The following is a 14,864-nucleotide window of genomic DNA, read 5'->3' as shown; positions in this document are numbered from 1 at the left end:
CCCTTTAAATACTGATGTCATGAGGCCCTAGTCAACAGTTAAACACAACTATCCTAGGATTATCTAAGATTATCCTGCAGGCTTTATACTCCTGACCATTGCTTACCTTATCTTCAGTTTTTTGTCCATATCCTTACTGGGGGGAGTTGCTTTCTTACTATTCTTTTACAGAATATGGATAAGAATATGTGTATCACATACCTGATTTGATTTGCAGGTGCAGAGACCTGCCAACTCCTGGGAATTCTACATTGGGATGCAGCTGATGGAAAGACTAAAGCCAGAAGTACATCACATGTTCATTAAGTTTTATTCTGCTCATTTATTCCAGAACGGCAGCATATTAGTGGGGGAGCTCTACAGCTATGGGACTTTACTAGTAAGTATTTTCATGCTGTGAGCATGACATGTCTGGGCATTTCTGGTTTTTACCTACAGTATTTTCCACAGTCGGAACTTTTGTTGGAATAGAGAGCAGGGGTAAAGGCCTTGACTTGAAATTTCATTAATCTTCTGCAACCAACTTAGAATGCCATTTGCCTTATTTCTAGAATGTCATTAACCTCTATAAAAATACCCCTGAAAAAGTGATGCCCCAGGCTCTTGTCATCACTTTTGCTATCAGAATGCTTTACATGGTTGAACAAGTCCACAGCTGCGAAATTATTCATGGAGACATTAAGCCAGATAACTTCATACTAGGACACAAGTAAGTATGAGACTTTAATAGAATTCTTCCCTCATATTTCACTTTGTCTTCCCTATAGGAATTGTTTTGTTATCCTTTGTTAGGTATCCTTTTGTTAATTTGTGCTCATAGATCCTGGTCTTTGTATTTAATGTAGATTTTTGGAACAGGATGATGAAGACTTAGCTACCGGCTTGGCATTGATTGACCTGGGTCAGAGTATAGATATGAAACTTTTCCCTAAAGGAACTGTATTTACAGGAAAGTGTGAAACATCTGGTTTTCAATGTCCCGAGATGCTCAGTAACAAGCCATGGAACTACCAGGTATAGAAGGAAAGCAAGGGGTTTTGTTTCATTTTGTTTTTGTTTTTTTTTAGTTTGGTTTGGTTTTTTGTTTTTGTTTTGTTTTGTTTTGAGATGAGATTAATCTGTGTAGCCCTTGCTACCTGGAACTTACTCTGTAGACCAGGCTGGCCCTGAACTCAAAGAGATCCTTGCCTATGCCTCCCAAATTCTGAGATTAAAGCCACGTGCCACCACCACCTGGCAGAAAAGCAAGAGATTTGAAAACATTTTATTTATTATACTTATCAGACTTGCAAAATGAGTTTAAAGCACCAGGTAGTTTGAACTAGTCTCTTAGGCACTGAAGGAAAGGTAGAATGTAAGGCTAAAGAGGAGGAAGAAATTCTACTTCTGAACAGTCTTTCTTATTAGTTCAGATTCTATCAACAGAACAGGAAAACGAATACATTCTGTGGGAAAGTTTCAGAATTTTCAACAAAGTAGAATATTAGCTGGCAAGCAAAGAAGATACTACTAATTAGGATAGATGTAATGTTTTGAGCCTAGGTTAATAAAACAGCTGCCCAGTTTTCAGATACAGAGCCGTGATTTCCAGAAACCCATAATAAAGGGAGCACAAGTGGGGACTTTATTTCTGGATGGTTACTAACAGTAAGGCTTCAGGTAGATAAATGCTGATATCAGCATGGAGAATGGATAGTTTGCTATCCTACAGATTTGGACCATGCTAGGACGTTCTATTCTATTATGAACATATCACACAGAGACACTAGTGTACAGTTATACAAAAACCACCAGAGTCCCAGGGGATAGGATTGGAAGAACTGCCAAGCTGTGTTTGTATTTGCAGGAAGTGATAGAACAGATGACCTGTGAAAGGCGTTTAAATGATGGTAGAGCTTCTCAAAGGGTTACCTCAGAGGGAGTAGTGTTTGTGTTCATAGAAGCCTCAGTGAGCTTAGACAGGCATTCAGTGAAGCAAATCATTGGCTTTTGGAATTCTGTAAACCTAAAATACTGTGGTTATTTAGCTTCTAAGTTAGAGACATATTTTAATATACTCACAGGTAAGTTACTGTTTACAATGCATATATCTGCTTTCTTCATAGGTTGATTACTATGGAGTTGCTGCAACAATATACTGTATGCTCTTTGGCACTTACATGAAAGTAAAAAATGAAGGAGGAGTCTGGAAACCTGAAGGTCTTTTTAGAAGGTAAGTTATTGGAATCAGTGCTACAGTGAAAAAACAATAACAGTAAAACAGTATATGTTATCTAGCCAGAAAATGAACCTGGACAGTGTAGTGACAGAGCACAATCCTAACATTAGGCACTGAACAAATCTAGCATTCAGTGTACATTGAGAGTTCCTGGGCATGCAGGTAGCATCCCGTCTTTGACTGTTTATTTTTAAGTCAAGGCAGTATCCGTAAGCCTTGCAGTTTTGTTTATTTTCTTGTGTACATAAATGAGAATAATAATAATGATCCTGCTTTTTCAAATTTTATAAGCAAAGGAAATAACACAGGTGAAGCTGTTTTGTTAATTATAAGAAGGCGCTAACTTCTATTAAGCTCCAACCACATGTGACTTTAGTATAAAATGCTTGAAAATTAATGATTGGTCTGGAGCTTATCATTTCAGTATTGTTTCCAGAGTAGCTCTCTGTAAACATAACACTGATGATACCAAATTGAAGCTAATTATTTTATGTATGTGTATTTCCACATATCATTAACTTTTTTGAGATAAAAATGTATATAGAAAAAAACCATTTGTGTATAGCCTAATGGAATTTTACGTTTATTCCTTCTTGAGAAAATTGACCCAGATTTCCTTAATTCTCCCCATCCACTTCCAAAGCAGAAAAGGGAAAAAGTTGGTAGAAATTTGATAAACATCATATACAAGTTTCTTTCAAAACACAAAGAAAATTTAGAACAGGTATTTTTATTCTGTTTAGAACCATCGAATTCAGTAAGTACTTCATTTCACTTTGTTGATTCTCTCGCTCATTATCAAAGGCCGAGAGGGTTCAGAAGGCTTCTGTCTATTGGCAGTGGCATAGCCCAAAGCTTCCTTCTCAGTTTCCATCTAGAGTGACATTTTAATTTGTTCTACTTTCTCCGTGGGCCTTCTCTCCATATTTTGGAGGGCTCCCCCCTCCCCCCTTCAGTTAATTTAACCTATATAAGTACCTAGGATCCAGGTCTGGAGAGATGACTCAGCGGTTAAGAACACTGACTGCTCTTCCAGAAATCCTGAGTTCAACTCCCAGCAACCACATGGTGGCTCACAAACATATATAATGGGACTGATGCCCTATTCCTATTCTCGTATGTCTGAAGAGAGCAACAGTGCTCTCATATACATTAAATAAATAAGTAAGTAAATTCTTTCAAAAATGTTTTTTAAAAAGTAACTAGGACCATTAAGTGTGAGCTCTATCTATAGTTCAGGCTGTCTGTCCAGTCTTACCACATATGTATGCAGTTGAGCTTATTAAAACCAAATAACTAGATTATCAGATTCTGGCAGTATGGTATACACAGGAAGCCAAAAGAAGAACTATTGCAAAAGGCTATTTTAAATCATATTTTTAGAACAAGGCATATTTAGACATGTGGTTGGATTTTTAATTTCTCCTATTTGTGATGGATTCTTGATTCGCTAAGATACAGGTAGATGAGAGTTGTTCTTTTAACATGTCCACACCTGTACAAGGTAGATGCAGGAACTGGTTGCTATGAACATTGAAGGTTCCATTTTATCCATTGTAATATTTTGTCTCTTCAGGCTTCCTCATTTGGATATGTGGGAGGAATTCTTTCACATCATGTTGAATATACCAGGTTGTCATAATCTTCCATCTTTGGATTTTCTGAGACAAAAGATGAAGAAATTACTTGAACAACAGTATTCCAACAAGATTAAGACCTTGCGTAATAGGCTAATTGTGCTGCTTTCGGAATATAAGCGGTCAAGAAAATAAAATATGAATATGGACCTTCTCCAAAGCACACTTTGTAAATTTAAACTCTCACTTTGAATCCTATTTTTTCATACTTATATTTATGTATGTTAAAAAATAAAGCCCATATGATACACCCATGTGACCTAGTTGTTATACATATTCTAACAAAGTAAGGAGACCCATGTAAGCAGGCTGATCTGTTGGGTTGCTCTTGGTATACAAGTCTTCATGAGAATGACTCAAATTTAAATACTTTCTAGAAGACACCCAACTGCCCCTGCCCCCAAGACAGAATTTCTCAATATAACCAGAGCCTAGCTATCCTGGACTTGAACTCATAGAGAACTGTAAATTGCTGTTTGCACGCAGGTGAAGGCAGACACAAGATAAGACGAGACCCTGTAATTGGGCAGTGGAAAAGGAAGGCGGGCTGAGAATTTTAGAGACAGGTACAGAAAGACAGAGACAGAAGAGGATGGAGAGGAGACAAGATGGAACTTATAGAAGAGGAAGAGGAGCCAGAACCACACAGTCCTAGGAGCCATATGTATTGGGGATTTCCCAAGATAGATGATTAAATAAGTAGGGTGCGTTTGCCCCATCTAGGTGTGTAGCTTGTGTTTATAGCAATTGAGTTTTGAGTTCATTGTGCAGGTGTTTTGAGGGTTGAGAATTTACTAATATAAATCTGATAAATTACAAGTCTCTAGAGTTTTTAATTTACTGGTTAAGATGATTTGTGACAGCCAACCAAGGGGGCAGATGGCTGGGATGTGAGCAGAGAGTCTCCCTGGATGACAACAGGCCAGCAGCTGGTGTCTTGCCTTCAGTAGCACCGATTGCTTTTTAAGTATTTCCTGCTACAGAAAACTGCCTGCCTCTGCCTCCCGAGTGCTGGGATTACAGGGGTACACCATCATGCCCTGCTAGAAGTCGCCTTTCTAAAAGCCAAAAAGTTAAAAATTATGTTTAACTAGCATATATAGGATTAGATTTCCTGTTGGCATTTTTGAAAAAAAAAAATGTTTTTGTTGACTCCCCCCCCCCACCTTAGTTCTCTTTCATACCCTGTAGCTTACTTTCCACTTTCATGTCTCATCTGTCCATGCCCCTTTCTCCTTTCTCAACATCTTTTTCCCTTAAGGTCTCTAATTCATAATCCACATTTAGTGTCAACCCCTTTATATGATATAAACATGTTAGGGTCTGCATATGAGAGAAACTTTTTTTGTCTTTCTGACTGAGTTACTTATACTTTCAAACTCCATCTATTTTCATACAAATTTCATGGTGTACATCTGAATAGAATTGTGTGATACCACATTGTCATACATCCATCAGTTGATTGATAAACTTGTGGGCTGATTCCATTTCCTTGCTATTGTGAATAGAGGAACAATTGACATGCAGGTTTCTCTTGTAGAAGATAGAATCCTATGTGTGCCCAGGGGTAGGTTTTCTTCCCCCCCTCCTCCTCCTCCTCCTTCTTCTCTCTCTCTCCCCCTCCCCGCCCCCCCGCACAATGGCCATACTAGGATACATTTCAACCAACAATAAACAAAGAACTCCTCTTTACTCACTGATATTTTTGTCTCTTATTAGTGATAGGTGTTCTGATAAGGATGAGGAAAAAAGTAGTTTGGATTGGAATTTCTCCGATGGCTAAGTATATTGAATGCTCTCTTTTAAGTACTTAAAGGTCATTGGTCTGACAACCTTCACTTTATTCCATTTATTGACTGGCAGATGAGAGCTGTGGTTATTGCATTGACACTAGTAACTTGGAAGATGATTATATATTGAAATAAAAAACACCCTGTATACTGGGATAAGAAGAAATGTATTATTAAAGGCAATTTCATCTAAATTTGTTCATTTTAAGTGTTATTATTTTTTTTCTCTATTTGCCTATTTTAAAATCGAGTTGCCAGAAAACTCAGATAAAAATGGGGGCTGGAAAGATGGCCCCGCAGTTAGGAGCTCTGACTGCGCTTCCAGAGGTCCTGAGTTCAATTCCCAGCAACCACATGATGGCTCACAACCATCTGTAGTGGGATCCGATGGCCTCATGTGTCTGAAGATAGCTACAATGTACTCATATAAATAAATAAATCTTTTTAAAAGAAAAACGAACCGTAGTAGATGACGCCACTTCAGGTATGACGAAAGTGAATCAAACAAGAAATGTAGAAATGCGGAGCCTATTCAGAAACCAAGACCATCTCACATCACAGCCTCCTAACCTAAGCCAGGGAACACTGCGTCCTTTCTTTGCGCAGACTCAGTGTAGGCCTCAAGCGTGCACTGTGGCATTTGATCCTCGCGCCATCCCGTAGTTCACTCTACTAAGTGCTGAGTGATTGCAATGGCGGACGTGTCTGAGAGGACGCTGCACGTGTCCGTGCTGGTGGCTTTCGCCTCTGGGGTGGTCCTGGGCTGGCAAGCGAATCGCCTGCGGAGGCGTTACCTGGACTGGAGGAAGCGGAGGTTGCAGGATAAGCTGGCGACGACTCAGAAAAAGCTGGACCTGGCCTGAGCACGCGCTGCGGCCCGAGCCCGCCGGGTTCTCACTCCCCAAGCCCAACGCAGCCCAGATCGTGGAAGCGGCGCGATCACTTGCCCGGGAGTCCGGGGTCGTCTTTGCTCGACTTGCAAGAACGTGGCTTGCTTCCAGATCTCAGAAAGAAAATAGTTTTGTCTTCTCTAACAAATTACTCTCAGGTATTAACAGCTCAGTTTGCTGAGGGTATTTAATGGGAGTGTTTTATCACGTGCGATGCAGTTGCACCTTAACATTTAACTTCGAAATGGGGGAGGGAGATATTTCACGCCCCAGCCCCCACATTCATTTTTATAGGTCCACAGTGGCTTTTTAGTGTAAATGTCAGGAACTTTGCATTTCATCATAGTTATTCTTCAGTGCTATAGTTTTCTTTTCTTAGTTCATGGTTTACCATCACAGTGCAGAAATTTGAAGTTAAAGATAGTATGTTGCTGATTTTTTTTTTCTTTCTGTTTTTTAACAGCTTGTCGAAGATGGATATAAAGCACTGGAAAGAAATCATTTCTTGCACTTTATGAAGCTATTTTTAAAATAAAAAAATTAAACGTCTTTGAATCTTTTTCCTCCTCACAAAGGAAAGCAATGTTTGGCCTACCATTCAGTTTGCTGCAGTAAGAAATCTGGAGCCTGTAATCAGAGACTTTCTGATGGAATGTCACATCCTTGGTACAGCCTGGAGACAGATCTGGTCAAGGGACCACTATGAGTCATTTTTCTAGACATATTCAGAAAAACTAGGAGCTGTGTCAAATGCCTGAATTAAGCATTACAAATGCAAGATATTTGCACTTTGAAGACTATAGAAAGTAAAAAAAAAAAACAAAAAAACAAAAAAAAAGTGATATAATGGAATATACACGTGAAAGAAAAACTGTTGAGTAAGCTTAAAGATAAAGCCAGTCATATCAAGTGACCAAGATCCTGGTTGTTTGTTTATAAGATGCATTTCTGAGCATTGTCCTCATTTTTAAGAAAATCAGTTTGTTCTTCAGGAAAACACCATGGCCCATTTTCCTAGGATTATTTAGCCTTATTATTGAGCCTTATTTCTGACTTTATTCTTATTCTATGAATCCAGCAAGGGCTGAAATGCTGGCTTTTAGAGTATCATCCTGTCTAGGCTCTAGTTGGCTGAAGCTCTAGTCAGCATCCCTTACTGAGAACTAGCTGAAGGTCTTTGAGGTAGAATAGGGTTTTTACCTGCCTGTGGGTGGTAGTGGTGGGCAGTTGTGTGGGGACCAGAGCTCAGGCCCAGGTGCCTTCCTAGACTGTTCTCCACCGTTTTTTTCCTTGTGTATATGTAGTGTGTGTGCTGAGTGTATGTCCACATGTGTATGAGTGCACATGTGACTGTATATGTAGGTGTAGACCCCAAGTTTGTCCTAGGGACTGCCACTTCCACTGTGGGTTCTGGGAATCCAAACTCTTCCACACTAGTGTGATTGCCTTGTCCCACCCCAGGTTTTTACATGGATGTTGGGTGTTTGAAGCCAAAGCTTCATGCATATGCAATAAGCATTTTCCTAGGTGTTTCATCTCCAGCCCCAGAGTAGGCTAAGCTTTGTAGTCAACATCATTTATTGTAGCCTAGTTGGGGTAGGTTTCTTGAAGTACATTTTGTCTTAAACTGAAAATTTAGGGTTAAATTGACTTGCGACTGGACTAGGTCCACCTCTGGACCTGTTCCTGAAAGACTAGGTATTTGCGCTGTTTTGGTTTGTTTGTTTGGGTTGGTTGGTTAGTTGGTTTTATGATTTGTTTTTTATTTTATGAGTATGAGTGTTGCCTGCATGCATGTCTTGTGTACCACATGGGTGCCTGGTACCTGCAGAGGACAGAGAAAGGTGTCAGATCCCCTGGAACTGGAGTTATAAGGCAGTGACAAGCTGCCGCATGGATGCTGGGAACTGGACCTGCGTCCTGAGCAAGAGCAGTCAGTAATCATAACCACGGAACCATGTCAACCAGCCCTCTTTTCTTATTGCTTAAGTGCAACATCTGGATATGTTCATCCTTTTCTAAGTCACTTCTGGGCATCCCTCTCTAAACAGGTTGGTCTATGCCGTGCTAATCTTGCTCTCTACTACCACCTGTTTGTATGTCCTGTGTGTCCCTAGCTTTGTAGTGGACCATTCCCACATTTCTCTTCCTTCTGCTTTTATACTTAAATATATGAAGTTCCCTCTGTTAAGTTATATCTCCAACGGTGAAATGAGCAAATTCAAGCCAGATTAGCGAGTTTAAGGACCAAGGCCAGGGATACCATCCTGGGACGACACAAGTGGGAGAGGGGGAAGGGAAAGAGAAAGGGCTCAAGCAAAGAAGATAGGGAGGGAGCAGGAGAGAGACCAATCGTCTGAATTGCCTAGAGAAGACAGACCCTCAGGGGAAAGGGCAGCCCTGCACCTGAACTGGAAAGTTCTAGGTTAGGGGCAGGGTATGTCAGATAAGGGCTGAGGGATCCTGGGAGAATCTGCAGACCTGGTCTGCTTTGATATGTAAAATACCTCAGATCCTTATTCAGGATCCGAAACCAGATATCCTCCTCTCCCACACCAGAAGTCTTCCATGGACATGGTACTTCATCCATAAATTGGGAGCCAGGAGTCACAATAATAGATGCCTTGGCAATAAGGTACTGGCTCTATCCAATGATGAGCCTGGACCATGATCATTTTTTTAGGCAGGGTTTTCTGTGTAGCCCTGGCAGTACTGGAACTCACTCTGTAGACCAGGCTGGCCTCGAACTCAGAAATCCACCTGCGTCTGCCTCTCAAGTGCTGGGATTAAAGGCGTGCGCCATCACTGACCAGCGACCATGATCATTCTTAAATCCAAGTTTGCTGTCGAGTTTGGGAATTGGATTTCGAGGGTTGTCTCAACGGAAATACTACCTTCCTAAGAGTGAACAAAAGAACCGGGACTCTTGGGAAATCTATTTGCCCACAGGCTTGCTCCACAGGCAGAATCAGTAGCCCCATAGAACTCAGGATGAACCACATGAAAATTTTCGTGAGACACTTCAGCAATACCCCAAATGGCAAGATTTTAAAACTGTCTCTGGGCCAAGTGTGATGGCACATACGTTTACTACCATTATTCGAGAGGCCCGCGGATTTCTGTGAATTCAGGGCTACACGATGAGGCAAACACTAAAACCACCTTCAGGATCAAAGTGCAGCGAAACCGAATCCACAAATGCTACGGGAAAGCACTCGTAGCTAAGAAGGTTTTCCAAGCTAGAACTATTTTGAAGATTAGTTAGGCAGACCCGGCTTCGGAAAGCTGAACAGAGCACCGCATGGTGTGAGGTCGCGATAGTTACGAGACGTGCGCAGTCGGGGATTCTCGGGGACCTCTACTATCCCTGGGAATCCAGAGGAAAGGACTTTTTTTTTTTTTTTTTTTTTTTTTTTTTACTTTTTTTTTTTTTTTTTTTCAAAGCCTATACCGACCGTTTGGCGCAATCCTTGGCGCGGGGTAGTGGCGCCTGCTGATAGCGTCATCCTGCTGAGCCGTCGCTTTGGTTTCCCTGGCAACCTGCGCGGTCCCGCCGGCGGCGGCTAGGCCGATGCTCGCCCGGCGGCCGCGGGACCCGCTGCAGGCGCTCAGGCGCCGCGGGCAGGAGCTGAAGCAGCAGGTAGGTCGGGGGACATGGCCCCACACCCCAGCCCCTCACCAGGAACCAAGCGCCCGGCGACGGGGTTCTAACCCGGGCCCCCGCCATAGATAAAACCTCCAGAAAGCCTTGCGGGTGAACTAAGAACTCTAACGACTCACCAACCCTCAACACCTCTCATCCCTCCCGCCCAAGTCTAAACTAGTCAGATCCACCCCAGCCCTGCGCCCCTCTCCTTTGAAATTCATCTCTTTCTCAACGTGTAACTGGTGTCAACGTATAGTCTTAATAAACTAACCGAGGACAGAAGATTAGTAATTTAAGAAAAGTTAATTTCAAAGGTGAGCAAACAGAAGAGGTAAGATCACAAAGATTGTAAGTCACAACACTCAGTGCATGGAAGATGTGATGAAACCGGCGATGTATGATCTACAGCATTTCTGGACAGCAGTTTGACAACATAGAATAAACATTGATCCTCCTAGGCTGGTTGATTACATTTCCAGGAATCTACCACTTGTAATAATTTTAAATTTGGGCAGAGATGCTTATAAGAAAAGAAACTGGATATGAATGAATAATCAGTATGGGGGGGTTGGATAAGCTACTCTATAAATGTATTATTGTTATATAGGGCTCTTCAGTTCTTGTCTTGAGGAAAAAGACTTAGTGGCAAAATACAAAACTTAAAAAGAAGTTTATATAGCAGAACAAAGCATATCCTCCAGAGAGACTGGCATGGACTGCAGGAGCTGGAGAGCAGCTTTGGGGGTACTCCCACTGTAGACTTTAAACAAGTGTTCATCGATATCGATGACATGAGCCACACTGTTCAGTTGAGTAGAACAGCATGAACAAAATTCAATAGTATCCATATTCGAGTCTCTGTAAGATGGACCCAGTGATGTCCATATCCATAAACAGTTTGTGTGTGGCTGCAGAGAGCACAGACATTTGGGGTCCTTTTACCTCTGTACTGGCTAGTTTTGTGTGTCAGCTTGCCACAAGCTGGAGTTATCACAGAGAAAGGGAGCCTCCCTTGTAGAAATGCCTCCATGAGATCCAGCTGTAAGGCATTTTCTCAGTTAGTGATCAAAAGTAGGAGGGTGCATTGTGGGCGATGCCATCCCTGAGCTGGTGCTCCTGGGTTCTATAAGAAAGCAAGCTGAGCAAACCAGGGGAAGCAATCCAGTAAGCAGCACCCCCTCCATGGCGTCTGCATCAGCTCTTGCCTCCAGGTTCCTACTCTGTGTGAGTTCCTGTCCTGACTTCCCTTGGTGATGAACAGCAATGTGGAAGTGTAAATTGAATAAACCTTTTCCTCCCCAACTTGCTTCTTGGTCATGATGTTTTGTGCAGGAATAGAAACTCTGACTAAGACAACCTCTTAGCTATTAAAGATACAAACAAGATTTTCCAGGCTTAGACAGGCAGACACACAAGTGGGGGGGGTGGGGGAGCAGAGTGTAAGGCAAAAGGATTCTTTGTTACCTCAGGAATAGTTCCTGAAGAAGTGAACTTGGAGGCTCAGCAGAAACAGTGGGCATTTTGGCCCTGGACATCGTTTTAAGCCACAGCCTTGAAAAATATTTAAGTGAGCTGTGAGATTTATGGGAAGAAGAGGTCTTGAACCACACTGCCAGTCCATAAAATAAAAATTGTTTAAATCAGTTGAAATATTAACAGTCAAAAGTTCTGAATTTGGGCCTGCAGTGGCCATTTGTCCAGTGTATTTTGAGGACAGATTTGCACTGAAAGGCAAAGGAGAGTCACGGTAACCAGTTTCAATTCTAAAGAAAATTTGGAGTAGATACGGAACAAAAGCAGAAACAGGTCAATATCCAGTCACTTAGAAAATCCTCAAAATGACCGAGCACACCTTCAAAGTAAGAATGTCTCTAGCTGTTACAGTGCCAGTGTTGACAATCCACAGGGCCAGTGGAAGGTTCTCAGAGCTTTTGGCTTATCTAGTAGTTCTCTCAGCCATAGAAAGTTGACTAAGCAGGTCTCAAGACAGACAGAAGAAAGCTCCAGTGAGTTCCCAGACCTAGGTGCCTCTGAATTAGGTCCAGGGGATTACCTTGGCCCAAGATTTTGCTATGTTGCATGCATGTTCTGATCTAATGCAGCATGGCCTCCTACCTAGGTCAGACTGTATCAGGGTGAGACAGAACAGTGGGGGGGGGGGAGAGAGAAAGGAGGAGGAGGAGGAGAGAGGGAGAGGAGAGGAGAGGAGAAGAGAAAAGAGAAGAGAAGGGAAGAAAAGAAAAGGATGGCCCTGCTTGTTCCCTCTCAACCTGGAGCCAGGGAGCATATGAGAACCAGGGAGGTTTGTCTGTGAGTGGGCCTGAGCTGCTAGCAGACTCAGACTCCCAACCCAGATTTCTGCATCATTGTATTGATTATATAAAGTAGCTGTGGAGAATGGAAGGCAGAAAGAGGCTTGGTCTGATCTTAGGTGGGACATTGGTTAGTCACAACTAAGGGCCATCTTTGTCACCCCTAAGTGCAGATGACCAACATGTCTACAGAAGATGATGGCCTGGACCCCTTACAGAGGCGCAGATGACTTCTGTAGGCCATAGGGGAAGCTGGGGAGTGCAGCCTTTCATCAGGGTAACTTATCTGTTATTGTTTTCAGGATTATTTGATCTGGAGACAGATTGGCTCAGGAGCTCTCTTTTGTATTTTTATCTTTTAAAAGATGTATTTATTTCGTGTATGTGGGTACACTGTCGATGTCTTCAGATGCACCAGAAGAGGGCATCGGATCCCCATTACAGATGGCTGTGAGCCACCATGTGGTTGCTGGGAATTGAACTCAGGACCTCTGAAAGAGCAGTCAGTGTGCTTAACTGCTGAGCCATCTCTCCAGCCCTATTTGTATCTTTTAGATTATAATATAATTATAATCTCCCGTGTACTACTGCCACTCCATCCTCCATCCCCACGTTGTGTTGTGTGTGTGTGTGTGTGTTCCTAAATATATAAATACAGCCTGCTCCGTCTGTATGACATTACTTGCATGCATATGTTTTTAAGGCTGACCATTTGGTGTTGGATAACCATTTGGTGTGCTCTTCCCTGGGGTGGGCTATTTCTTCTGCTCTCAGCATTCCTTAGCTGCCCGGATTTCTCTTTCTAGGACCAAGGTTTCTAAGCTCTACCTCTTTCACATTAGCATGTCTATTGGTAACTCCTGGTTTCCAAGTCTTGTTTGGGTATCGGTATTGGCAAGATTTTATCAGTGTAGCTTCTCCGACATTTCTAGGAGACACAGTCCCACAGCAAACTTCCTGGTCCTTTGGCTCTTACAATCTTTCCATCTCCTCTTCCACAGTGATTCCTGAGTCTTAGGTGCAGTTTTGTTGTAGTTGTATCAGTGGGACTGGACTCCACAACTCTGCCACTTTGATCTGTTGTGATTTACTGTAATGGTCTGTCCATTGTAAAGAAAGTATCCTCGGTGAGGGGTGAGGGGTGAGGGAGGAGCCCTTTAATACCACATCTGGAAAGGACATGGTGATAATGTTAGCTAGTTTTGCCAGTTCTCATACCTGAAGGAGGCACTGGAATAGATTTTCATGTTGGTGTCTGTGGACCAAGGACTCACCTTTCACTTTGATGGCTGCCTCTGTCCTGGGGGTGACTTTTAATACAATTTGGTGAGCACCAAACTGCAAGAATAAAGAGGATGCTGGTACCATTTGACCTCTCCCCTCCCCCACACTGCCTTTTTCACACACTCTATAGAATGCATGCCTCTGTGGGACTTAACAGAGGTAAGGGAGGCTGCTTGTAGAACACCAAAGGAAAGTCCTGGCCCATCCGTAGTGAATAAAAAACCAAGTCATACAGTATGAAATCCCCCAAAAGCATTGGTCACAGAAGGCTTACAGAGTCATGCTAGCCAACTCCTTCAGCTCCCGTGAGTGGGAAAAACTCACTTGTAGTGAAAAAACTGAGCTGGTTTTATCTCAGGAAGAATGGAGTGAGGATTTATTAGGAGTAAAGTCACTTTTGAGGGCAATTTCCTCCATCTTGATAAGGTTTGGGGTTATGAAGAGTGTTTGTGTGTTAAAGTATAACAAATGTGTGTCTCAGGGTTGTGCAGCTCCACCTGTGTGTGACCTTAACAGAGAACTCAAGCTAATGAGGCCAATGGTGTATTATTTGAGGAAAGTGTATTGATGCTTTTCATGGAAAAAAATGGATAGATAAATCAAACAGGCATTACAGAATGTTAATGGTAGGATCCAGGTAGTGGTATTTGCTATAAATTTCCACTTTATTGCCCATGTTCAACACTGTTCATTATATATTGTGGGAAAATTAGTGAAGTTCTGTTTCCCAAGACAAAACAGCAATTTACACAATGTTTTAAACTATCTCCATCTGTTGTAGGTTGATAGTTTGGTTACTGAAAGCCAACTAACAGGTGCTCTGGAACCAAGTAAAAGGAGAGAGATTTACCAAAGGTAAAGTGTGCTGCTCATGTGCTGTCCTCCTGCATGCCCGGTGCTAGTTCAGTGGATACTATTTAAACATTTAACAGCAAGTCTCCCACTCCCATCTCTCTTGTTTGCTTGCTCTCTTGCTCTCGCCCTCTGGATCTCTCTCTTACTCTTTTCCTTTTCCCCAGAATGAGATAATAATGGAGAATAATGTGAAGAAACAGTGAGTAAATGTTTCCACGATGTATTAAAACCC

The 14,864-nt window shown here is 42.2% G+C and overlaps 3 protein-coding genes and 1 long non-coding RNA gene across 10 annotated transcripts in view; all 4 read left to right on the top strand.

The window, feature by feature from the left end:
• Bub1 (BUB1 mitotic checkpoint serine/threonine kinase) overlaps positions 1-4,113 on the top strand; it is a 31,279-nt gene extending 27,166 nt beyond the window's left edge. For both annotated transcript variants that reach the window (XM_076929718.1, XM_034496852.2), the window contains exons 21-25: positions 218-379; positions 552-709; positions 846-1,014; positions 2,106-2,212; positions 3,795-4,113. In XM_076929718.1, coding sequence (XP_076785833.1) covers positions 218-379; positions 552-709; positions 846-1,014; positions 2,106-2,212; positions 3,795-3,990 — 792 coding nt within the window. In that variant the 3' untranslated portion in view covers positions 3,991-4,113. The remainder of the gene's footprint in view (positions 1-217; positions 380-551; positions 710-845; positions 1,015-2,105; positions 2,213-3,794) is intronic.
• A 2,185-nt stretch (positions 4,114-6,298) lies between these two features.
• Mtln (mitoregulin) lies at positions 6,299-6,518 on the top strand. Its single transcript, XM_076929721.1, has one exon. The coding sequence runs from the start codon at positions 6,338-6,340 to the stop codon at positions 6,506-6,508; it is 171 nt and encodes a 56-aa protein (XP_076785836.1). The 5' UTR covers positions 6,299-6,337; the 3' UTR covers positions 6,509-6,518.
• A 27-nt stretch (positions 6,519-6,545) lies between these two features.
• Positions 6,546-7,084, top strand: LOC117703731 (uncharacterized). Its single transcript, XR_004606187.2, has 2 exons — positions 6,546-6,693; positions 6,999-7,084. It is a non-coding gene; the product is annotated as an uncharacterized LOC117703731 (long non-coding RNA).
• A 2,937-nt stretch (positions 7,085-10,021) lies between these two features.
• The window catches only part of Nphp1 (nephrocystin 1), a 48,481-nt gene continuing 43,638 nt past the window's right edge, over positions 10,022-14,864 (top strand). For 4 of the 6 annotated variants that reach the window (XM_034496306.2, XM_034496305.2, XM_034496304.2 and 1 more), the window contains exons 1-2: positions 10,022-10,175; positions 14,559-14,632. In XM_034496306.2, the coding sequence (XP_034352197.1) occupies positions 10,107-10,175; positions 14,559-14,632 (143 nt within the window). In that variant the 5' untranslated portion in view covers positions 10,022-10,106. Of the gene's footprint in view, positions 10,176-12,666; positions 12,771-14,558; positions 14,633-14,864 lie in introns of those variants that run through there. The other 2 variants (XM_076929719.1, XM_034496307.2) reach the window with 2 other exon arrangements.

This window comes from Arvicanthis niloticus, chromosome 2, assembly GCF_011762505.2.
Source record: "Arvicanthis niloticus isolate mArvNil1 chromosome 2, mArvNil1.pat.X, whole genome shotgun sequence".
In the NCBI taxonomy this organism is placed as follows: Eukaryota; Metazoa; Chordata; class Mammalia; order Rodentia; family Muridae; genus Arvicanthis; species Arvicanthis niloticus.
Note: the sequence above shows the minus strand (reverse complement) of the source record. Positions and strands in the feature narration are given on the sequence as shown.

Coding starts and splice junctions, on each gene's coding strand:
- Mtln (XM_076929721.1), top strand. CDS start 6,338: ATGGCGGACGTGTCTGAGAGGACGCTGCACGTGTCCGTGCTGGTGGCT.